The sequence below is a fragment of the Physeter macrocephalus genome, chromosome 6, assembly GCF_002837175.3.
Source record: "Physeter macrocephalus isolate SW-GA chromosome 6, ASM283717v5, whole genome shotgun sequence".
In the NCBI taxonomy this organism is placed as follows: domain Eukaryota; kingdom Metazoa; phylum Chordata; class Mammalia; order Artiodactyla; family Physeteridae; genus Physeter; species Physeter macrocephalus.
The window spans coordinates 68965609-68991688 of NC_041219.1; the positions used below are offsets into that span (position 1 = coordinate 68965609).

The 26080-nt window shown below is 37.3% G+C and overlaps 1 protein-coding gene across 1 annotated transcript; it reads left to right on the plus strand.

The window, feature by feature from the left end:
• Positions 1-2475: 2475 nt before the first annotated feature.
• PYROXD1 (pyridine nucleotide-disulphide oxidoreductase domain 1) lies at positions 2476-26048 on the plus strand. Its single transcript, XM_007127988.2, has 12 exons — positions 2476-2681; positions 5548-5628; positions 10872-10991; positions 13539-13667; positions 15675-15748; positions 18771-18931; positions 19707-19807; positions 20795-20930; positions 21829-21941; positions 22582-22704; positions 24457-24594; positions 25652-26048. Exons 1-12 carry the CDS (start codon positions 2598-2600, stop codon positions 25898-25900), a joined length of 1509 nt encoding a protein of 502 aa, XP_007128050.1. The 5' UTR covers positions 2476-2597; the 3' UTR covers positions 25901-26048.
• The last annotated feature ends 32 nt before the right edge of the window (positions 26049-26080 follow it).

A 26080-nucleotide genomic window follows, 5' to 3' on the forward strand; every position in this document is an offset into this window, starting at 1 on the left:
CTGGGCCTTTGAGGTTAGGTATAAACCCTACCTCCTCTGTGAAGTTGTCCTGGTCTACTCCGGGGCCCACTATTCTTTTCTACCTCTAAGCGTACACCAGAATATCTAGCAAGAAACTGGTCTTTCTTTCACTCCTCCAAAACAACCACTAAGTTGATGTGCTACTCCCTCCTAAGCATCCCAGAAAGAGTTAAAAGGGAGCTGACGTTCTGGCTTCTCTGCTGCTCTCCTACCCCTTGGCATGAAGCCTCCCTCATTTCTAGACCAGCTTTCTCTGCAGTCACCTCTTCTCCAACCCCTACCCATTCCTGCCCTCCCTGAGGAATCCATGTTCCAAAGGTACCTATATCTTACATTTAACCCATTCCACACCCAGAGTGCATTTTTATCTAAATCAATCAACACTATAAAGTGGGATGCATTGCTAGCTCTTTCTTAGTGCTCTCCCTTAACCATTAGAATCTCTAAAAGTTAAATATTCAAGCCAGTGAAGGAGGCAGCTAGGTCTTATCACTATCCTTTCCTGACATAGGCCAGCTTTCAAAAGGAGAAATGTAGAGTCACCATTCCTTCTCCTTTGAGAGAGGAGCCTCCCCCTGCTTTGCTTCCTTTCCCAGGGCCACCCTCCCTCTCATCTACATCTGGTCTCTTTCCATTTCCTCTGGGAACTTTAGTTCCAGTCTGTTCTTCTGTTTGCCCTCCACAAAGAGGAAATAGCTGTCATAATATACCAGAGGATCTAATACTTTTTTTTTTTTTTTTTTTTTTTTTTTTGCGGTACGCGGGCCTCTCACTGTTGTGGCCTCCCCCGCTGCAGAGCACAGGCTCCGGACGCGCAGGCTCAGCGGCCATGGCTCACGGGCCCAGCCGCTCTGCGGCATGTGGGATCTTCCCGGACCGGGGCAAGAACCCATGTCCCCTGCATCGGCAGGCAGACTCTCAACCACTGCGCCACCAGGGAAGCCCAATATACCAGACGATCTAACACATTTTTAAGGGACTTCAGGGCAGTCTCATGCTCCACCCACTTACTAATTCATTCAGCACATTTACATGGACACTCACGAATAATTGAAGATTCAAAGAGAGACACGTAATCCCTGAGATGAAGGAGTTTATGATTGGGATGTGGCGAGGGGGAATCAGACCTGTAATAGGTAAAATAAAGTGTTTTAAGTCAAGAGCTACCCAGCTCAGTCAGGAGGATATTAGATAAAGCTTCTTAGGGGAGGTGATGGCTAGTTAAACCAAAGGTCAGTGAGGATTTAGCTAGGGAAAATTACTGGGAAAGAGCATTACAGAAAGAGTTATGTGCAAATGCACAGAAACTAAAGAATATGCCATATCCTGGAAGCTGCAAGTGTGGTTCAATCTAGCTATAGCACAGTGAGATGAGGGAGATCGTGTGAAAATAAAGAAGCAAGAGAAGTAAACAAGACTAGATCTATATGGGTTTAAAGTCCAATTTCCTCTTGCTAGAAATGCCTTGTTTGCTTGCCTGAGAGAGTAATTGGACTTAGAATCACTTATGAAAGTGCCTACTATTTAACTTAGTAAATCAAAACACAATAATTATTAGAGCTATCAGTAAATATCTGTAATTAGATGTGTCAGCTTTTCTCGTTTACATAGGCTGGTTATTTCCAGAGTTTTAAAGAATTAAAGGGGGATTGATAACTGCCAGTTTTTGAGTGAGCCATTTAGAGAAATAGTACCTTCTTAATTTTATAATACAACCCCCAGGGGAACTATTATATGAGACAGCAAAGGTAATAGTAAATAGTAAAACAATTAAATAGTGAATACTGTACTAATATGAATATGGTAAAAATAGTTTTTAAAAATTAGATTGGTAATATTTAATTCAGCCTTTACACATGTTGCTATTTACTGAAAACTGGGGAAGAATGTTCTTTTATTTTGACAAAATGGCGAGCAAGTCTATATACTATGGGAAATTTTTGCTGAGATCAAAATTTTAAATGGAAATAACTTCTTGGAAAACAATAGTAGTATTGCTTTTGTCTTGATTAATGTGTCTATGAAGAATGTGCTTCCAAAATATGAAATCTTAGCTTGCTAGGTTAAGGGTAGGGAAGGATTATGTTCCTACTACCAGGAAGAGTTTAAGAGCTGAGGCTGTGTTTAATTTCCCACAGGAACGAACAGTGAGAACTTCATTTATTCTAAGAACGGTCTGCCCCGTGAGAACACTGGTCTGTCTTTAGACAACCTGCCAAGCCTCTTTTGACAACCCATCTACTTTACTTTGGTTTTTGTCTTATGTTTATCAAATTTTCGTGGAAAAACTACATTCAGCTGTGGCGATAGCAACGCAGAACCCCGGAATTGCCAAGCCGCCTCTGCGCTTTAGGAAACGCAGACTGGGCCGATACGCGAAGAGACTAAGTATGAACTCCCGGGTACCCGTAGCTCGGAGAAGCGCAAAGAGACTAAGTGTGAGTTCCCGGGCACCCGTAGCTTGGATTCTCAGGAGCAGGCGCCGGAAGGGGCTTCGCCGCGCCACGCCCTCTCCAGGCCTGTAAACTTTTCCGGCTTCCGCACTGTAGTCCTAAAACCGCTGGAAGTCCGAGAGCATGGAGGCGGCGTGCTCCCCCCCGACGGCGGGGAAGTTCGTGGTGGTCGGGGGTGGCATCGCGGGTGTCACCTGTGCGGAGCAGGTAAGGGGGGCGCGCAGGCGGCTCCGCCTCTTCTCCATTCCGGAGGCGGTGGCGCTTGAGGCTCCTTCCCCGCCCGCCTTTCCTAGTTTTTTTCCAGGTCGCTCTTTGGCCGCTTCCTTTTTCCCCTCTCACTCCTTTCTTGCTCCGAGATATTAGAGACTGTGTCGTGGCCCCAGATGATGATCCTTAGTACCTCGCAGGCTTCGCTTCCGGCGCAGGGAGGAGCGATGGCGAGCAAGTTGCTGGGGGAAACGCAAAGCGGACTGAACCCGGCTCTGGTCCTAGTAATGTCAAAGCCGATGGGGAGGAGAGGGGGTTTACGACTAGTAAGTTCTTGGTCAGAAGATTCAGCCCCCTTTCTCAATTAGCTGATTGAATCCCGCTTCCGCACGGCTGCCCAAGTCCTTAGTGCATCATAACTGAATGATAAAGAAACCCTTACGTAAGTTTCCTATACTTTGGACTCCCAAGATAGAAGAGATATCATCTCTAGTAATGTTTTTTAAAACAACCGGCCAGGGATTAAATGCAGTGAGGGTGTGCTTTTCAGATTTATAGTGAATAATCAGACCACGTATATACATGTACATGTATTCCAAAAGGCACTGGATTATTCTGTTGGTAAACAGTATACAGATGTCATATTCTTATGACATCACTGATGTCATAAGAAATTGAAGAGGTTTTGTCCCTTAACTTTTAATCTTTGGATGTGTACTTTTCATTTATTCTCTGAGTAAACACCTATAATCCAGGCACTGTACTAAGGGCTGATCAGACTAATACAGAGTATGGTACCTCCTTTTTCGAGACTCACAGCCTAGTGAGTCATGTAAATAAATAAATAAGTAAAAGTAAGTAAATAAATCATTTCATCGATGTGTTCACTACCTTAGGAGTACCTGTGGAGTTGGTAAGGAGTGGATTAGGGAAGAAGTATCCTTTCTTAAGGGAGGTGTCCTTTTGTCGTAGTACAGGCATACCTCATTTTATTGCCCTTCGATTTATTGTACTTTGAATATATTGCATTGTTCACAAATTGAAGGTTTGCGGCAACCCTCTTAGCAAGCCTTATTGGCACCATTTTTCCAACAGCATTTGTTCACTTCGTGTCTCTGTGTCCTATTTTGATAATGCTCGCAATATTTCAAACTTTTAAATTATTATTCTATTTGTTATGGCGATCTGTGATCAGTGATCTTTGATGTTACTATTGAAAAAAGATTACCACTCGCTGAAGGCTCTGAGGATGGTTAGCATTTTTTAGCAGTAAAGTATTTTTTAATTAAGGCATTACATTTTTTAAGAACACTTTTTTTTGCACACTTAATATTGGCAACTATAGTGTAAACATAACATTTATTTATTTTTGGCTGCGTTGGGTCTTCGTTGCGGCGCGCGGGCTTTCTCTAGTTGCGGCGAGCGGGGGCTACTCTTTGTTGCAGTGCGTGGTCTTCTCATTGCAGTGGCTTGTCTTCGTTGCGGAGCATAGGTTCTCGGCGCGCGGGCTCAGTAGTTGTGGCTCACAGGCTCTAGAGCGCAGACTCAGTAGTTCTGTTGCATGCGCTTAGTTGCTCCGTGGCATGTGGGATCTTCCCGGACCAGGCCAACCCGTGTCCACTGCACTGGTAGGCGGATTCTTTTTTTTTTTTTTTTTTTTTTTTTTTGCGGTACGCGGGCCTCTCACTGTTGTGGCCTCTGCCGTTGCGGAGCAAAGGCTCAGCGGCCGTGGCTCATGGGCCTAGGCGCTCCGCGGCATGTGGGATCTTCCCGGACCGGGGCACCAACCCGCGTCCCCTGCATCGGCAGGCGGACTCACAGCCACTGCGCCACCAGGGAAGCCCTGGCAGGCGGATTCTTAACCACTGCACCACCAGGGAAGTCCCTAAACATAACTTTTATATGCACTTGGAAACCAAAAGTTTCATGCAACTTGCTTTATCGAGATATTCATTTTATTGCAGTGGTCTGGAACCGAACCCACGATATCTCTGAGTTATGCCTATATAGAGGAATGAGTAAACAGATTACCAAGTAGACAAGAAGAGACAGACTTTCCAAAGGGAGGCAACAGTGTAATCTCAGGTGGAAAAGCGTGGCACCATCTGGAAGCAGCAAAGCTTAAAGCGTATGGTTTAAGCTTTGCTGCTTGGGGAAGATGACCAGAGATGAAGCCAGAAAGCTGGTAGAGACCTGATCATAAAGGATCTTATAAATCGTGCTAAGAATTTGACAAATACTTATATAAGTAGTCAAATGATTTTGAGCAGTGTAGTAATATGATCCAATGAAAAATTTTGAAAGATGATTAGTTACAATGTGTTTGGAGCAGGGGAAGCTGGTTAATATGAGACTGAAAGGCTAACTTCAAGGTAATTTTAGTAGCATAATAGTGGAAACAGAAAGTGGGGAAATAAATTACAGAATATACAGAGGAAAGCAAGATGGAGAGAGTGATAATATTGTCAAATATTATAGAAGTACTTGGGAAAGGTGCTAAGCTTTTAAATGTTTTATTGAAGCTTTGCTTAATTTCATTCTACTAAAGGCAATTGAAATTATTATTTTATAATAAATAGAAGTTGGTTTAACTGTTAATTAAGAAGATAGTTTCTTCTCATCCTCTGCATGATAATTGTTGAGTTTAGTGTAAATGTATTTTTCATTTTAATCAATATGAGAGTGGGACATTACTCACCACTACCCCATAAATACGACCAAAACCTTTAGAGGAAGAACAGTGAGTTGTTAGTTTCCTAAGTTAATAACATTATTAAAATTGCATTATCCCTGTCTCACCCCACCATGCCATATGTACTAATGCTTAGTTATTTATCATATTTTTCCTACTTGTTTTTTTAACAAGTTGGCGGTTCACTTTCCATCAGAAGATATTCTCCTGATCACAGCTTCTCCTGTTATTAAAGCAGTCACAAATTTCAAGCAGGTAAGAACCTTTATATAACTTTCTTAGTATTACTCTTTAAAAACTGCAATCACTCAAATAGCAGTTAGTGTAATTGTAGTATTTTAATTGTTTAAAATGACAAATGTTCTTTTGATACTCATTTTAAAATCATAGCTCAAAGTTTAAAATTGTTCAGATTGAATACCAAAAGCACCTGGAATGGTACTGAATTTCTAGTTTTCTCTTCTTCTCGCCCATCTTTTCTTCCCCACTCAGAATTACTTTTCAGAAAATTTATCTTTTGAGGGAAGATGTTACACACATATACATGTGTATCTTTATGCAAATATACATGTGTATCTTTATTATAAATGTGTGTGTGTATATATGTGTGTGTGTTTATGAGTCAGAAGGAAAGTGCTTTTGAGCCAAGTTTACACTTGCAGATAATTAATGTTTCAGATGTGTCATAAGCATCTCAGAACAGTTTGTAGTTCGTGAGTTTATTTTACACACGTTAAAACATTATAATAGGAGTCTGAGAACATTTGGGTTATAGTATCAAAGAAAAGTGGTCTCCAAACATTTCTGATCCTGTACCTCACCTGTTAAAAACTTTTGAGCTCATATTTTACTATTATATTTATAAATTATATAGATGTACTACAGTGCTACAATTGTGAATATTATAATGCCTATGTAAAAAATAAATGAATGAAAAGATGAAAAACATAAATCTTTTCTTCCCACACTGCAGTGAAGACTATTAACATAGTCTTTGATTCATTAGAAGTTTTCCCTTATAATACTCTGATAATAGATTGTATCTTTTTTTTCTTTCAGCATTTTGTCTAAGATTTATTATTTATTCATATAAAGGTTAGAGACTTGATGTTAAAGAGGAAAAGCAACCTTCTCCCTACCCATCTCCCACAAACACACCTTTCCAACCTTGAAGTATGTTTTATAAAAGTTCTTTATATATTGTCTCCCAGGGAAGAGATCAATATACAGTTAACCTACCCCATTCTCATATATAAACCCCTAAGAGTTACATAAGCCCCTAAGACCAAGGGTAATTTAGTGCCATATGTTGCTTTTTATAACCTGCCTAGAGATACGTAAGATATCCTAGAACCTTTGGTACAGCCAAAAGAACTATGGGATTGGGAGAACCAGAGAACAAATTATGGCTCTTAATTTCTAAAAGAAAAAAGTATATATTCAGTTACGGCTAAGAGTACATACATGATAGATGTATAGCTGAGTCTTCCAATGTCTTTACAGAAGACTTAATTTGGTGTAATGATCCCAGAGTTGTAAGACCTGAGTTTAGTTATTGCCAATCTTTTTTTTTTTAAGTGTTGTACCATAGAAGGAAAAGAACTTGGGTTCTAGGCCTAACTATTATTTACTGGCTGTGTAACCTTGGCAAATCTCTGTACCTGAGTTGCATCATTAGGATAATATCTTCCTTGCTTACTTAACAAGGTTGTGAGCTTAAGATGTACTAATCTATGTGAAAGTGAATTAAAATAAATATTGCAAATGTCAGTTATTCTTAGTGTTTAGAAGTCAGAAGTTGCATTCTTGTTATCATTTACTGAGCATCTAGATTATTTACCAACCAGTGTGCTAGGCACCCAGGCTATAGAGATTAAAAGTATAGAACATACGTCAAAAAGGCACTAGTCGTTATCCCTGGGGTATGGGGAAAGTGAGATTTAAAGAGCGGTAAAGAAGGATTTTAATATTTAATCTTTATTATGTATTGTTTATTTGTTTAGTGTTAAAAAGAGCACATATTCATGACTTGTGTAATTTTTAAAGGAGAAAAAGGATTAATAATAATAATTCACATTTATGGAGTACTTACTATGCTGTACTTCTAAATGTTTTAAATATATTGATGTATTTAATTCTTAACCCTGTGAAGTAGGTCGTTATATTATCCCCATGTTACAGGTGAGGTAAATGGGTCACAGTGAGGTTAGGTAAATTTCTGAGGTGCATAAAGTCAGGATTTGAAACTAGGCACTTTGGCTGTAGGGCCCTCATGGTCAATTTCTCAGAATGATTACTTTCTATTAGGACAACAGATATGCAAGAAATAGTTGTCATACAATATGACCATTATCCTGATAGAGACAAAAAAACTGAGGTCATATTCCAATACACGCATATTTATTTTTATACATAGAAAACATTGTGAAGGAGTGCCAAAGCCTGCCTTTGCGAATCAAGGAAGGCTTTACATTGGAAGTTGCATTGAAACTGAGACTTGAAGAAGGTTTTACAGTGTTTGTAAGAGAGCGAGTGGAGGTGGGCATGTGCCAAGGTCATGAAAATGTGTAGCTATGAAACATGCCCCAACAGGGACCAGTTCACTGCTGGCGTGTGGAGTGCGAGGCTGAACCAGTAGGCAGGGGCCAGATGGTGACGGGCTTGTGTGCCATGATGCGAAATTGGACTTTAGCTAAATTTAGGTATGCCAGACTGCTGGAGCATCGAGAGCAAGTGAGAAGACTGAGCTGGAGACGGTGATTTAGTATTCACCATCGTCTCAGTGTCAGCTGAAGCTACAGGCCTGGCTTGCACTTTCCCAGGAAGGACACGTGCTGGGAGAAGAAGATGGGCCCAGTGGTGGTGTCCTTGGAACACTAAGCGGAGGTCAGAGAGAAAGGAGAACTTAAAAATGGCCATCCTTCTTCTTAGTCTTAGATCTAAGAGGAAAACTGTGAAAGAGCAGTAACCCTAAAGCCAAGGAAGGCAAAAGTTTCAACTAAGAGGAGTGGTCAGTTGTGTCAGATCCTGTGGAATGGTCAGGTAAGATGATGGCTCGAAAGTAGCTATTTCTAGTATAAATCATTGGTGACTTTGAGACAGTTTATACTGTTTTGAGAAATTAATGGGAGGAAATTCTGAAGTGACGGTTAGCATAAACTTTTCTCTATTGAAAAATTTGGCTGCAAAGGTAGAAAAGATAGCGTGGCAGCAAAAAGAGGACATAAGGTCTAGCATTAAATTGAGTTTTATTCTTTTACGGTGGGAAACACTTGAGCCTGTTCACCTGTTGAGATTAAGAAACCAGTGGGGAAGCCTGAAGATGAAGGAAAGCAAGGCATACGTAACAAGGAAGGAGTCCTGAGGAGGTGAGAGGCGATGGGATATGGAGCACAGAGCAATGGATTGAGTCTGAAATAGTGGGAATGGGTCAGGGAAGGTGGACATTAGCAAAGAAATGTCTAGATAGTGGGAAAGAAGTAGTCAGAGTTCTTAGTGGTCTCTTTGTGCCTAGAAGTAAGGTGATTTACTGAGAATAAAGAGGATAGAGTAAGTTCAGGGAATATTAGAACGGTGAAAGTTTGAAAAAGTCACTGACGGAATGGAATATGCTACTAAGATGTTATTGCTCTTCTCAACTATATTGACATTTGCACTGATGGTATAAAAGCAGTGGTGGCTACTTACATTGGTAGCCATTTTGTTCTTCACTGCCACACAGTTAGTGAAAAAAATAAAAGCCAGTAAAAAACATGTTAGTTTTATTAAATCTTGACTCCTGAGTACACATTTTTTTAATATTCTATATGATGCAGTGCGATGTATGCACAAAGCTCTTCTGCATACAACGAGTACAATGTTGTCTCAAGGAAAAGCAGTTGTGCAATTGCTGAGTTGAAGATGAACTAGCTACTGTTTTCATGGAACATCAATTTTACTTGAAAGAACAGCTGACAAACTGGCTATTCATGTTTGGAAAATGAATGAAGTGATCCTGTCACTTTAAGAAAACAACTGATGGTACTTGTTGCCAATATGACAAAATTAGAGCTTTCAACCAACAATTAGGTTTTTGGAAAACTCATTCTTCACTGTGAGCCTTATAGTACTTAGACTTTTCTCATGAAATTGTTGATAATAATGAATTTTTTTTGTATTTATTGATATGAAATGTGTCAGTATTTGGAAGATCTCTGTTACCTTAACGAACCAGTATTGTCCAGACGACTGATGTGTGATGTTCCAAGATCCACTCAAAGTGCAGGATAAACTAATGGATTTCACAGTCAGAGTATGAAAAGTTCTTGATATGGTTTCAAATTCTACATTTCATCTATCTTTAAGAAACCATCACTTGTTGAGTTTTAGTGTGGCATCAAGAAGAATGTACAATTATCTGAAAGGGCTGCATATCTGTGTGAGACTGAACTCTCCTCATGTGTTGATACTTCAACCAAAACAACGTTTCAGTGGTTTAAAGGTAGAAGCAGTTTGAATGCAGAAGCAGATATGCAGCTATCTTCTATTAAGCCAGATATTAAAGAAATTTGCAAAAATGTAAAACAGGGCTGTTCTTCTCAGTTAATTTGTTTTGTTTTAGAAAAAAATATTTTTCATTAAAAGTATGTTATATCAGTGTAACATGTTTTTATTGTTGTTACTTTTAAGTGAATTAAGAAATACTTAAAAATTTTTCTCAGTTTTAATTCCTAATGCAGCAAATATTGCTAGGTGTAACTCAAAAAAAACAAAAGCTCATTGGGGTCCTCAATCATTGGTAAGGGTGTGAAGGGGTCTTGAGACTAAAAGGTTTGAGAACTGCTATAGCCATGCAGTAGCATTTCCATGCAGTGTTTAAGGCCAAATACCAGTCTGAAAGGTGTGTGGTACTTCTATCGCAGACTGGGTATAGGACTAGAGAAAGCAAGTAATTTGGTCTGTGCTTGGGCGTTTTCAGGGTAATTAATGGTTAAGGATAAGAGAGCAAGGAAGGATTTGGGGAAAATCCTTCCCCAGATCCATGGCACATCGTTTGAAGTAAATGATCCACAATGGAGTCTTAGTGGGATAGGATGGAAAGTGAGTCCAAGAGGATGCTGATGATTTTGGAGAAGAGGAAAGAAGAGTCCAAAGACTAGATCACAATAAGGTTAGCTAGTCAATGGAAAGAGAGAGCTACAAGGATAAAGAAATAGATAAGCTGTTTGATTATACTATACAGCAGTAAGTAGTGTTAGCCCTAATTTTCCAGGCCGGGAAACTGAGGCTCAGTGACTTTCTGAGTTGCCCAAGAGTGGTAGGACTAGTATTTGAATTTAGGTCTTAAAATGTGGGGTCTGGCCCTCTTTCCACTGTATATAGTGCGGTTGGCAGACTTTCTTGTTTTATGAATATGAAATAAATAGTGTATAAAAAGAAATGAAAGTTTTTTTTATTTAAAATTCCTGAAAGGAAAAAAATGTTTAAGTATACATTTTTATTTCCTTTATCTAATACAGGTTTCTAAAGTGTTGGAAGAATTTGATGTTGAAGAACAACCAAGTACCATGTTAGAAAATCGCTTTCCCAACATTACGGTTATAGAATCGGGAGTAAAGCAACTGAACAGCAGCGAACATGTAAGAAGGTTTTTTTCTTAATGACATTCGCCATTGTTAAATCTTGGTGAGGTTTTGCCTGCCTTCCTTTGACCCCCACCTGTTCCACCACCGCCCAAGTCTCTAGCATGTAAATTTCAGTGACATTGATTTCCATTAGTATTAGAAAAACTTACACTTTTTGTGAGTTTATTGGGGTCATATAATTAGCTTTGCCTGGCATTTTAGGTTTTACATTTTAAATTAGCATTAACATTTATATAGCGCTCACTGTGTTTTGGGCACTGCATTAAGTACCGAGATACAATAGCAGTAATAGCAGGAACCTACTCCCGGTAGCTCTCAGTGTCATAGGGAGTATAGCCATGCATACGTTTAATGTATGCCCATAGAAGAAAACGGCTGTTGAAATATTATCAACGCTCTGATGGTAGGTATTTAGGAAGACCTCCCAGATTGACTAATATTTGAGCTATGTTTTAAAGATGGGTGAATTGAGTTCTCCAGGTGGAAAAGGACATTCCAGGAAGAAGAGATTACATTACGGGTGCAGAGACCCAGAGAAGGGAAAGGGGCATGCGGAAGAGTGAGACTGTCAAAGGGGTTGGGGTGTGGATAAGTAAAGGAGATTGGCCGACTAGCCCAGAGAAATAAATAAATAAGATTGTGAAGAGCTTTTTATGTCATGCTAATAAATTGAGTTTATTTTATAATCAGTGGAAAAAATAGTAAAGAGATTCTAAGTGGAGCCAGGGATGCTAAAATACTCTTTTAGGAAGATGTATCTGACAGCAGCGTCAAGGATGAACTGGGATAGAGCAAGTGGCAGTAGCCAACAACCAAATTCGAAGGTGGTTGTAATAGTCCAAAATGATATAAGGCCCAAACTAAGACAGTCTCAGGAAAGGCAGTACCTCAGTCTCAGATGTCAGGAGGTCTCGGTGTCACATGATTAAGAGTATCTTCAGATGAGCTTTAGGCAAGATAGGAAGTAGGGTTTGTAGTTGTTTCTCTATAGCAGCTCACATTTGAGTTCTCCCTTAGGGAGAAAGCATACATGGCACATTTGAAACAAATAACTTGACAGGAAAAAAAAAAAGTAAGAAAAAGTACTGAGTTTTATGAGAAAAATATTACAAATCTGAATCCAAACACCGCAGTTAGTTCCTAATATTTGTAATGGTAGTACTTGTTCTGTAAAACACCCATGTCAGTGAATCTGCTTATTGAGGTAGGCTCAAAAGTATACTAATGAATTGTGAGGGAACGTATATATTAGGGCATTTGAATGAATCAGAGTGCCACACGTTTCATTTGAAAAGTGTCCTACGTAACATACATGTCTGCATTCTGTCATCCATCCTTCGTATTCTTTAGTGAATTAGAAACGATGTGTTTTACCTTCGTCTCTACTTCCAAAAATTTAACAGTAGCCAATGAAAAGTTTTTGTGTTTCTTTTATAGTAGCTAAATGCAAATAATTTTTAAAATTTGGTCAGTGCCTATAACTAACTTCTATTAGTTAAAATTCTAACCAGATTATCTAAAGGAAGACTTGTGTAATATTTCTGTATGATTATACTGTGTTGGTTTATTGGTTTTATGTATTTGTTATGTAGCTGAAGAGTTAAAATGGGTAACAGATATTTCAGTGGGTATGTAAATGCTATTTGGCAAGTTTTATAAATCAGACACTTGGCACAAAGGTTAACCTCCGAAACCATTCCAGCAAAGTCTGACATCTCTCATGGTAGCACATGCTCATGTATACCTGCTTTCTAAATGCTTCTACTTTTGTGTAGATATTCATTCAATATTAAGGAACAAAAACAATGGATCTCTGATATGTATTTTTAGATTCATCTAAATTCATTAATTCAAAATTAATATAAATTAACTTTAAAGCCAGTACATGCTAGGATTTAAGGTTAACATGTTTTTCACTTATATGAAAATATAATCCCCAGACAGCATGAAGTTTGCTGGTAAAGTGATTGTTGTTTGTACTTAAGAATATAAATACAGTTTTTTAGCACTTCTGATTTGTCAGATTAAGAAGATGTATTGTGACCTCTTCTACCATTCACTACTCCCCTGTACCCATAACAGACATTAAGGTCTGATAGGATTAGAATCACTAGATCTTCTTACAGTATCTTCTCATTGAGATCAGAATATTCATCAAGGAAATGTTCATCAGAATGCTCAATTTGAAATTTTCTAAATGTTTCCTTTCTAATCTAAGGTCAACATACCTTTCCAAACATGAGATTCTCTTGGTTTTATCCAAAATTTTGTGAGAATGTACCTTTTTTTTCCACGGGAGAAGGACTAATTTTCATCAGATTTTTTAAATGGTTCATGGTTCTAAAGTGATTAGGAATCACTGGATTAGAGAATGCATTCTCATGCTTAGTTAGCTTTGTCATTGCTGTAACAAAGTACTGAGTGCCACCAAGAGGCAACCTTAATATATTTTTTGCTTTTGTCTTATTGAATGTTTAAAGTGCAGTTGCACCTATGTATAAATGTTTCCCCTCTCCTCTTCGTTGCTCTATGGTTTTACAGTGCATTTTAACTGAAGATGGCAATCAGCATATTTATAAGAAGCTCTGTTTGTGTGCTGGAGCTAAACCAAAGTTGATATGTGAAGGAAATCCTTATGTGTTAGGAATCCGTGATACAGACAGTGCTCAGGTAACATTTTGACATTGGGTCATGGGAAAGAAACATGAAGATTTCTTAGACTTTTTCTACATTTGAATCAAAAGTGTTCCATTTATAATGTCAATTCCTAAACTGTAGCAGCAGAAGAAATGTTTCATGACTCCTAAACCAGAAAGTAGTTATAATGTTTTATTACTGCCAATTTGAGTTTAGTTTTAGTGGATAATTTATCTTGTTTTTTAATTCATGTTCTTTCCATTATGTGATATCCCAGAAATAATGTCTATGCTGAAGGTTACAACTTACATTGCACACACATTCATTATTGTACTCGGATCGGGAGTATGTGATTTGCATCCTAAATGATGTAATGATCTTTTTCTCAAAAGATAAAGCATGTCCAAAATTTACTTGTCAGCAAAGAAATTAGTATTCAGAAGATCTTTGTCATACAGAATCATGACAGAATCCTAGAACTGAAAAAGACACTTCGTCTGTTGTTCTGCTCAATAACAGTGATAAACTATCCCAATAAGGTGAAATTCTATCTTCTTTTGGTAATTTATTTCAGGGTTCATTGACCCTTATTGCGAAAAACATTCTTGTTTTCTAGTCACAATACTATCGTCTTACCTCAAGCCCATTGTTGTTGTTCTGTCCCATGAAGTGGTAATTTACATGGTAAGATTTTATAGTCTTGAAAATTGATAGTATTTTCTTCAGTTTATTCTTAAATGATTAGGAATTTAGACAATACTAGAAGAACTGGATTATGTTCTTGTAAACATTTTAGGTTCATATTATCAAAGATTGAGTTCATAACTGTGTTACAGCGAGGCCCTCTACATACATGAACTCACTGAATCCTCATGATAATCCTGTGTGACAGTCATTACTCCCACTCTACAAAGAGGCAGCTGAGATGGAGAGACTAAGAAATTTAGCTGTACTAAAGTAGTTATTAAGTTTATCAGAAGTATAATCTAAACTCATGACATTCATCTCCCTGTCCACTGCTCTTTACAGGTTTTTAATTACCGCCTGTGTTCAGTGAAGGACAAAGTAGAATTAACTTCAGGTTTTTTCTTGTAGAATTTAAAGAAGTCAATTCAGTGGTTATGTATTGTACATTACAATAAGTTTTGGGGTCCATTAATAGAAATGGTGACCTGACATAGTAGGAGGTGGAATTTACTAGCTATTCAAATGTCATCTTGAAGCAAGGGGACTATTCTCTACTTTAGAAAGTATGACTACTTTAGTAGACTACTAAATGCCTACTTTAGTAGAGACTACTCTACTTTAGTAAGAATGACTCCTGGTATTTTTTTTTCTCTCCAAGTTCATTGTGATCTTTTTTGGGGGGAGGGGGGAGGGAGGGAGGGATGGGAGGTGGAGGCATCTATTAGCTGTCTTATGACATAGTAACATTTTAAAATAAATATTAGACATTATGTGCCTCCTACTCCCAACAGCTTTATCTCTATCATCTTAATACTTACAGAAACCTTGAGATATACTCACCTCTTATTTCCATTCATAGTTGGGGAACCTGAGGTGCAGAGAGGTTAAGCAGTTTGCCCAAGGTCACCTGGTTAGTAACTGCTAGAGCCAGGGACTCTAGATCTGTGCTCTTAACCACTGTGCTGCTGTGCTTCTTGTTCCTACAAGTTCCAGGTGCTGAGTAACTGCAAGGAAAGTGTCAATTGAGGGACTAGAAGGAAAGGAAGAATCCTGTTTCCAGGGTCTAGATCAATGTCATGTTGGTAACTGATTTGGTCAAATAGTTGGGAATGTGGTAAACTAAAGACAGAGGCTCTTGCTGCGATTCTGAACGTAGTGACATAAAAGGCAAGGAAAGTCAGGAAGAGGCCTTGCTATAAAGGCAGTTTGGGGTGAGACACGGAGGGAGCATTTATTAATTGGGATGGTGTGTCCTGGCAGAGTGGGAAAGTGAGGTTTATTATCAGTGAAGCCTCTTGCTTCAGGCACTGCCCACTATTACAAAACACTCTTTTCATTTTCTTTTTGATACAGGAATTTCAGAAACAGCTTACAGAAGCTAAGAGAATAACGATCATAGGGAATGGTGGTATTGCACTTGAATTAGTGTAAGTACGTATGTTTGAATATTATGTAAGAATTGCTCTGTGAGTCATGTGATTATTGACAGACTAGAAGACATCTTGTTATCCTAAAATCAAAGACAAATATAATTGTTTTTCATACATTTTCAAGGGGAAAAATCCACTTTATTTTTTTAGCTTTCATGGGATTCATAGTTGCAAAATTGACCTTATAAAACATAGGATTTTCGGGAATGCTTTAGGTCTCAAAGGGTCAGACACTGATGACTGTCTGGATTTGACCCATACATGTGTTCTTATAAGCATGTACTATACTGAGAAACGATTTAAAATGTGTACACCTTTAGAGGTTTCTGGTGATAGTCCCCGCTACTTTTTATTGCTTATACCCATCCTGCCTCACTCATGTATGGTACCTGTCTGGCCGATGAAACGCAAAGTGTTTGTGAGTTCTATTTCAGGGTATGTGGTACTCCTAGCTCTTGGTTTTTGGAAGTTGGGGATTGTGAACACCTTAATGTGAAATACTATCATCTTAAGATGGTATTTCAAGTTTGGAAAACATTGAGGACCTGCTGTGGTCTACAGAGCATTGATGCACTTTCTTTGTGATTTTATCTTTCAGCAGATGGCTGACATGGAATAGTCTAGATATTTTTCAGGCCAGAAAGTTGGGTCTGACTACAAAGAGGACAAATTTATATCAAAATAAGGAATCTGCCAAAGCCCTGTCTTTTCTCACTTCCATTCATTCCAACTCTGAGACTAGGTTTTTGCCCCATCTTTTTAGAGGATGGTGAATCCCAGTGGAAACCTGTAAGAGTTGTTGGATTGCCTGAGTACTAGGTGTGGCAGTCATTATTTTAATTAAGAAGTTTGCAGCATTGTACGGAAGAATGCAGAGAAAAAACTAGGGAGTCAAGACCAAACTGGGCCAAGAGGAGGGAGGCATAGATTTATTGTAAGAGGGGCTTCAAATCCTTATGTACACATGACAGATTTTCTCCATCAGTTATCACCAAAAGTATAACTTAATACTATTATTATTACTGTTATTCACATTGAAAAGCTTTCTCATTCAAAAATGTTCAGAGTCTCACAACATTTAATCCTATTCCTCACTTTCTTTAGGTTGGAGGTTAAAGACCACATACTTGGATATAAAACACATAATTTTATATTCAGTAAACTCTGGTAGTTTAAGAAAGCTCCCATATAGTGCTATTCTCTCGGTTTAGGTTTACTGAATGATTAGGCCTTTGTCTTCTCTTGATGAAAAATGACATATCCAAACTCTTTCTGCTTTTTAATATCCCCCGTGTCCCACCGAGGCTAATGTTGATTTTCTTCAGTATACTTTTATTTCAGTTATTATCTCTTTTCTTCTTTCCAAATGTAGGTTAATCCTTTCTTTTTCAAACATAGTTTTTCATAATTTCACAAAATTTAATACTTCTGTTTTTTAAGAGTGGTTTTAAAAATGAAAGCAGTATTTCCCCTATGGGTGATGATACCGTCATGCTTATGCGTCTTTCTGAGGACAAGTTCATAGGGTAAGAGGATTAGAGGGTGTCTGGTGACGTACAGCACATCCAGGAGTTACTTATGGTGACTACTTACAGTAAATATGGCTTGCTGGTCTAGCATCAGTATTTTAAGCTATTCTGATATGTGTTGTGTTACTGTACTACTTTAAAATACAAAATAATGGTAATTACAGGAATTTCTAGTTTAAAAAATTAAGGAAATCATTTCATGGTAACTGTGTGCCTGTATGTAAATTGACATATAAAATTTATTACCAAATGTGTGTGTATTCTGCTTTCTGCTCATCAGCAATGCTGTATGACCTGAGCAGTGTTAAGATAAAATGTTCTCCAGATAATCTGACATTTAGTAACTATAAATACTCTTTGCTGGCATAGGAGAGAAGGAAAAATAAAGGCCCATTGGAGAAAGCAAGAGACTCCTTTACCATATGCCAGAAAGCATGAACATCCGGTGATCTGAAGTCAGATGTACTAAACCTTCTTTCTTTTATCACCTGCTTATTGATCAGCCTCGAAAAGTCATATAACCTAACTTATATCAGTCTGAGATAGAAAGATGGCAGTACTTTTTACCATAAGTAAATGTTAAAAATTAATAACATTAATACACTCTTATTACCATTGCAATTTCAAATAAAATCCTAGTGTAGTTAGGATGACCATATATACTGTGTGTCCAGGACTGTCCCAATTCATCTGTACCAAAACAAGTAGTAATAGCAGATAAATTATAATGAACTTCAGGGACTTTGTGGAATGAATATTAAGAAAATTACTCTCCGTGTCCAAACCTAGAGATAAAACTGCAGGTGCTCAGGAGCTCTGGCTACCTCCCGAACGGTAATGGACGGTGGCTTCCTTGGCCATTCCTTTCTTCTTCTAAGATCCTTCATTTTTCTGTGAACTGGATCTTTCTTTGGCTAGATGGCTTGGAAATTTCTGAGGTGAAGGGAATTCACTGCAGGGTAATTATTCTGTTATAACAAAGTTAAGATTTTAGTTTGTATCTCTCATTTGCTCCTTTTTCTGTGTCCTTCCATAATGTGCTTTGAATACATAAAATATTTGTCAGCAAAGAAGTCAACTGTTCTCAATATTGTAGCTATATAACATCTGTAACATCTATCCGTTCATTACTGATTACTCTATAGCTAGGTAATAAGCAAGGCACCGCTCACTCCTGGGAACCCAGGCGGACATTCATGTAACTGTATTGTAGAAATTGAACATTTTGAAGTGATATTCATTGTAATGAAATTTTACCTGATATTCAGTACATATATTTGTCACATATGTTTTTTCAGCAAACTGGTTAAATTTCTTGTATTATTTATTCTACTTAGCACGTATTATCCTGAAAAAGTGTTACGTTCCTCTTTATAATCATTCTTTCTCAGTTTGCCTTAAAATGTTTTCTTTACATTTGCTTTAAGAGATAACTGTTATTTGTAGATACAAAGATTTTTTTCTTCCAAGTAACTTTCATATTCCTTTAGGTATGAAATTGAAGGCTGTGAAGTAATTTGGGCCATTAAAGATAAAGCTATTGGGAATACTTTCTTCGATGCAGGAGCGGCTGAATTCTTGACTTCAAAGCTCACTGCTGAAAAACCAGAGGCTAAAATTGCACAAAAAAGAACCAGATATACAACTGAAGGTAAATATAGCATCTAGCTCATTCATTCACAGATGAAACTTTTATTTTTTTAACCATATAGAAAAAGGCTATAAGAAAATTTAGCAAAAATATTTTATTTGGGGATAGGAATATAGATATTTATTTCTATTTCCTTATGTGATGTTTAAGATTTTATTTATATATATGTATAAAATATTTATAAGATAAATATATTTATATATGTGTATATATGTGTATGATGTATTTTATATGAAAAATATGTATAACTAAAACTGGCAATTTAAAGTAAATTAAATAAGCCAGCCCATCTGCATCTTTGTGGACATATGCTCCAGCTGGACAATACCTAAGGTAATTTTATTAAAAATGCAGTGAGTTTAAAAACAAATACAGTTTTTTAGTTTAAAAGAGCATTTTTATTTTTTTAAACTTCTGGCTTATAAAATTGAGCAAGAATTTTGTAAGTTTTGGGGGTACTAAAAATTGACAAAATTTTCAAAATTTGATGTCTAATTGTCTTACCTTTCATATTAACCAGTGTATATAACATCCATAAAACACTTTTTTGAGTGTTTATACACAACACTCGATTGAAAGATTACCCATTTTATAGCTCTACATCACAAAATATTAAAATTATGATTAAAATGATTAACATAGATAAGTTTCGTCCTGCTGTATGAATGTATGTGTGAAAATTATTACATTGCCTAAAAACTTCTGAACACAAACGTAATTCTCTGCCTGGCAGTTTTTATATCATTTGGATTTTGAATTGAGTTTATCCCTTCAGGAAGGAAAAAGGAAGCACAAACCAAAGCTAATGCTGGTAATATAGGCAGTGCCTTGGGACCTGATTGGCATGAAGGGTTGGATCTTAAAGGAACAAAAGAGGTATGTTTTCATATACTGTTTAAATGTATCTAAATGCAATTTTAAATTCTTGAACTGTTTGTTAAAAACTGGTTATAAGCATATAGTCAAAGAATTGCTAGGTCACTTTCCTTAAAATCCACGGTGCTAGGAAAGGGCTTCAGTGCCACTTGGCCCCGTTGAACTCTCCAGAGACAGAGATCTCCATACAGAGACTTTAGTGAATACACCTGTCCTATTTTAAATTAATCTTTTCTCAAAGGTCACTTTAGATGTAGTATAATATTTTAAAGGTTATTAGATAGATTCTAAATAAAATACACATTTAATATCCTAATTGCATAAGCAGATGACTTGCTTTTACTCATTTTATTTACTACTTTAGTTTTTTAATAGTTGTTAAAAGGCTGTGATATTTAAATATTGTAAGAAACATGCAGTCCTTATTACTGTGTATGATACCTTTTCAGCCTTCAGTAGGTTGGAAGGGGGCTGGCTTCACAGTGTATCTAATTTTTGTGATGGAAATTACACAAAGTAATTTATCCCTGCACCTTCAGGTCCTAAGATTAATGGTATTCTTAACCTGGGAACTTCACTTTAGTTCAGTGAACATTTATTGAGTATCTCCTACCTAACTGGCATTTTACTAAGATTCTGGAATATAACAATCTGGGATATATCAACTTTTTTTTTTAGTCTCTAACAGTTGTAATTTAAAAGAAATATACGTGTAATTATCAGGGAGGCTCATAGTAAAAAGTATGCCCTTGGTGCTACCTGCCAATTCAACTACTAGATCTCTTTAAGTACTGACTGAGTTTCTGCTTATTTCTTTAAAACAGAAATTGAGAGGCATGCTTGTGGGCATTCAGTGTGTTTTTATACTATAAGAATTATTTTTTCTGTATGTTTTTATAAGTGTATTATAAATTTTTTCTTCATCATCAGTAACCCAGATCATTCTTTCTAGAAGTATTATGGTGACCAGTACTTCTTTTATTTTAGTTTTCTCATAAAATTCACATTGAAACTATGTGTGAAGTAAAGAAAATCTATCTTCAGGAAGAATTTAGAATTTCTAAGAAAAAGTCCTTGACTTTTCCAAGAGACCATCATAATCATTTAGTTATAGCTGACAAAGGTAAGTGATGAAATAAGAAAAAAATAAACACTTATTTTAAAAGAAGACAACTTAATCTTGCTTTATTATTATATTTAGAAAACAGCTTCATATTTCCATATAAAATTTAAATGTGAAAAGTAAAAATAAAACCATAATTTAATAACATAAATCATTTTGTTTTCACTACCCTACTCTTTACATTTTCTAATAAATTGTAGAAAGCGTAACATCTTACGTAGGGCTGATTATGTTTTGACCATCATAACATGGTGAGTTAATCAGAATATCTTGTGAATCAAGACAAAACATAAAAACTAAAAAAAATCTGATACTCTCAAAGGTGAAGTGACATCCTCAAAATCAAACAGAATGAAATCTATAAATTTGAAACTAAGGCACAGATCTCTTAAAATTCCTATTCCACACTCCTGTGAGAACTACTCAGAAATACACTCACCCAAACCTACTGTATGGGATATCCCGCTGCTCTGAATTCTTTGAATTTTTTCATAGGAAAAGAGAGTTTTAGAGTTTGAATGTGAATAATAAGGGAAAACATTGAAAAGTGAGTAACCTAGTTGGACTAAACTCTCAATGGAGTATAATCTATTAAGAAAGATTTTTAAAGAAATAATTTATAAAGTATTATCAATTTAAATTTACTTTGTTAGAATTTCTATGTCTAAATTTGAAGGAAAAATGTTTAGAATGCCTGCCGTGGTTTTGCAGTTATACCCAAAATAAGAAGATGGCACTGATGACATTAAAAATTGTTTTAGCAGATGTACCTATAAATATTAAGAGGTGTTGTTTTAAAGTCATCTGCTGCCTTTTTCTTTCTTCTAGTCATTGTATTCACATAATGTTATAGACGGTGGTGATTACACTTGAGAATAATTTTTTTGTTTATTTTAAGAGCTATGGCCTGTATATGTGGAATTGACCAATGAAAAGATATATGGCTGCGATTTCATTGTCAGTGCTACAGGAGTTACACCAAATACAGAACCTTTTCTCTATGGCAACAATGTAAGGTGAAAATTTTTGTCCCACTGTGAACATTTTTAAAGTATTATTTATGAAGATCTCTAATTCTCAAGCATGAATAATTGTTCATTGTTTTGGCACAGAACTGTAATTTAAGATGACTGAAAACAGTTTCGTTTATATTCATGTCTTGATTTGCAATACTTTTTTTACGGCTTCAAGTCCTTAAGCAGTTAACATCCCAGCCTAAGTGTCATTCTTAAGGGGACATAATGCACAATTTATCTAAATGTTGGTAAGAAACTGATACCTCCTATGAATTCTTAAAAGTGATTCTTTTAGAGAAGCCAGCCTGTATTTTTTGCTTTTTAGCATTTGAAGTTTACAAAAACTAAGGAATATTTTTGTAACTATGGGTGGGGTCATCTTATGGTTATTGGCAATTTTTGATGTTCTAAGAATTTTAAGAATTTGAAGTTCTAAGAATTTTATGGGTTCTTCTTAGTAGGAATTTGAGTGCCTGGAAATTCAGCTTAGTTGTCTAAACTTTGCAGTTTAGCCAACTTTTCTCATTAAAGATCAGCATATCAACGTGTAGAATTTGACTTGTTCTTTTACTTTAGAATGAAAAAGTCACGTTTCCTTTTTCTTACCCCATATGCTTATGAGGAACATTGTTTAGTTTGATGTAGGAAAAGACGGTGGCCTGAAGGTGGATGATCACATGCACACGTCCCTTCCTGACATCTATGCTGCAGGTGACATCTGCACGGCCTCCTGGCAGCCCAGCCCAGTCTGGCAGCAGGTAAGCTGGCACAGGTGGTCACAGGTTTTTATCAGAGATTCCATCTGAAAATAAAGGAACTGCTACCAGCATTTCCAGCCTTCTGGTTTTCCAACTTTTCTACTTTAAGTGGGAAGCTATCATAGAGTTTTACTGTCACAAAAACAACAAACAAAAAGAACACTAGAATTTTTCCCTTTTGGTAAGTTATTATATAGTGATGGAATAGACTGGGATGTCTTTTGGTTTAAAAAGAATTATGATCGTCACTTTGTTTTTCATGCTCAGATGCTTATCAGCGGTGTCCAGTGGAACTTTCTGTGATGACAGAAATGCTCTATATTTCTGCAGTGTGCAGTCAGGTAGCCACTAGCGATGCGTGTACTAAGCATTTGAAATGTGGCTAATGTGACTGAGGAGCTAAATTTTAATTTTACTTTTAACCAAGTAGTCGTGTGGCTAGTGACTATGATTTGGGACAGCACAGCTTTGGATTAAAAAGTAGCAAACTGAGATTATGAACCATACCTTCTGTTTCTGATGATCTTACTCCCATGGGAATTGTTACTGAAAGAATGTTCCCGGAGTAAGCAGAATTCCTCGGCCTAACAACCCCTTCTAACTGGGTCTAGACTCCCTCCTGCCCTGACAGTGTTGCCGGCCTTGTAATGGTGGAGCAGAAGTACTGGAGGAAGGTACTCAAAGGAGCGGCCAGAGGCGGGGTTGTTTTAGTAGGAGTAGAGGCAGAAGGTGGATGCTGACAGAGGAAAGGACCAGTCAATGCTTATCTTGGTGAAAGACCAGCTCCACAGGTAGGGATATTTATTCAGATTAACTGTGGAGTGTGAAGTAGTGGAAGAACCAGATGTATTCTAAGAAGCGGCTGTATTATTTAGTATGTTTTAACATACATCAGAGATAGCATCAACAAGAGAGTGATTTCAGCCATAATTCTAAAATGCTTTAAACTAGCTTGTTTTTTCGTTTTCTCTGCAGTGACATCCAGTGTTGCTTTTATGGCATATCTGTCCCAAACTCAGTTCGGAATTGGAGTTCGTGGGATTTTTTTTTTTTTTTTTTTTTAACAGCCCTCTAAGGTTGAATCTAGGGAATATGTATATTATTATATCCTTCATGTGCCTCACACTCTGATACAGGAAAGTCCAAAAATAAACAGGGGTTTCTTACTTTGAGTGAGTCTAATAAACTTCATCTCTTAATTTGCAGAAGCAGTAAGTACACTAACTAATTTGTTTTATATAGTCCGAGACACAAACTAAAGGGACTCGGAGGCTGGAATACATTAGGTAACGGTGCAGCAGTGTAATACCGCAGGCCACTTCGGTGGGCCGTCCTCTAGTTGTTACCGTCGTGCTCAGTTTACTCTGCTACCGTAGGCTGCCTCTTTCTTCATCAGACCCTACCTTGTTTAGAGAGGAGACTGAATTTTTTTTTAAAAATCTATCACTTCTACCAGAAATGCTTAAAGCTCATACCCATGACTATGGTTATTATTTTTTGCACACAAAAAGACATTAGTTACCACACGTGAGGTATAAGAATGATCAAACACCAGAATCAGTTGGTTAGTGTGGATTGCTGATTGCTTCTGTGGCAAAGATGATTCAATCAATTGCCTAACTAGCTACATCTAATGTTCTCAAGGACTGTCAAGCACCGAACCCCTTTAAGGAATTTTACTAGGTTAGGGTGATAACATTTTTCAAATAGTGATAATAAAAAGTTAAATTGCATAACCTTTTTTTATTTCAGATGCGGCTGTGGACCCAGGCTAGACAGATGGGATGGTATGCAGCAAAGTGCATGGCCGCAGCTAGTGTAGGCGAGTCTACTGACATGGATTTCAGCTTTGAACTTTTCGCTCACGTAACAAAATTTTTTAACTACAAGGTAAGATAGATAAGCAAATTAGTGCCTCTTCTGCTTGTTAGTTTTTTTGTTTTGTTTTGTTTTTTGGTTTTTGGGTTTTTTTGCGGTACACGGGCCTCTCACTGTTGTGGCCTCTCCCGTTGCGGAGCACAGGCTCCGGACGCGCAGGCTCAGCGGCCACGGCTCACGGGCCCAGCCGCTCCGCGGCACGTGGGATCCTCCCGGACCGGGGCGCGAACCCGCGTCCCCTGCATCGGCAGGCGGACTCTCAACCACTGCGCCACCAGGGAAGCCCTGCTTGTTAGTTTTATAACTAATTATGGTCATCTGATTTTCTCACATGAATAAGAACTTATATGGCTTTAATCACTTTACAAAAAATGACAAATTTCCTCATTTCTTGCAAATCTATACCTGGTTATTATTGCTGGGCTTAATCTCTAATCATCTGATAATCATTACCTACCTTCTCACTATATTATTTTATAGTTCCGGGGGTTGCGGGCGGGGGGCGGGGGGGGGCGGGCGGGGAATCTCTTCCAGATTTGTTCCCTGTTGGTGCATTTCTGAGTTTTAGTTGCAATTCACTCCTCCTTTGTGAAGGGAGCTAACAGCTGTTCATACTCAAGAATGAGCAGGTACTTCCCCCTACATATTATCTTATTTAATCCTCTTTACCTCACTCCGAGGCAGGATTTTTCCTTCTAATTTACCGATAAAAGGAGAAACACATAAAAATATATACATACGGTTCAGGGAGACTAAACCGTTTGCCCAGGAAAGATCAAATTCACCTTCTTACTAAATCTTTAAATTGTGACTCAAGGCTAACGTAGTCTACCTCCTACATATTTGTATATTCGTTGGGTATTTTTAATGTTCATACAGGTTGTATGGTAGTGTCATCTGTAGAGTAAATGCATGCCATGCAAGTGTTTTCTTTGGGCTCCTCTGAATGGCACTTTTAGCTGTAAATTTCGTGGCTAGATTTGCCATTCTAGGAAAACACAAAATAACTGCATATTATGTTTCTTTTTCATACTCACTAAAATAACTTTTTTTGTCTTTCTCTATATAGGTTGTATTGCTGGGAAAATACAATGCACAGGGCTTAGGTTTAGATCATGAATTAATACTGAGGTGTACCAAAGGACAAGAGTACATCAAAGCCGTCCTGCAGAATGGGCGAATGATGGGAGCGGTCTTAATTGGTGAAACTGATTTAGAAGAAACATTTGAAAACTTAATTTTAAACCAGATGAATCTTTCAGCATATGGAGAAGATCTACTAGATCCAAATATTGATATAGAAGATTATTTTGACTAAAAAGGGCATTTCCAGGGCTACATCGAGTTCCAAATAAGACAAAAAAGTCACATGCCAGTAAATTAAATTGACTGCACTGATTTAAAGATGACCATCTGAAGTTAAAAATACGAAGATTTTAAAAATAAATAAAATTCTAAAGATGAAATCAGTTCAAATCATTTATTTATAGATATATTT

Coding starts and splice junctions, on each gene's coding strand:
- PYROXD1 (XM_007127988.2), top strand. CDS start 2,598: ATGGAGGCGGCGTGCTCCCCCCCGACGGCGGGGAAGTTCGTGGTGGTC. Junction 13,668..15,674: donor GTGATACAGACAGTGCTCAG/GTAACATTTTGA, acceptor TTTTTGATACAG/GAATTTCAGAAACAGCTTAC. Junction 21,942..22,581: donor CTTTTCTCTATGGCAACAAT/GTAAGGTGAAAA, acceptor AACATTGTTTAG/TTTGATGTAGGAAAAGACGG.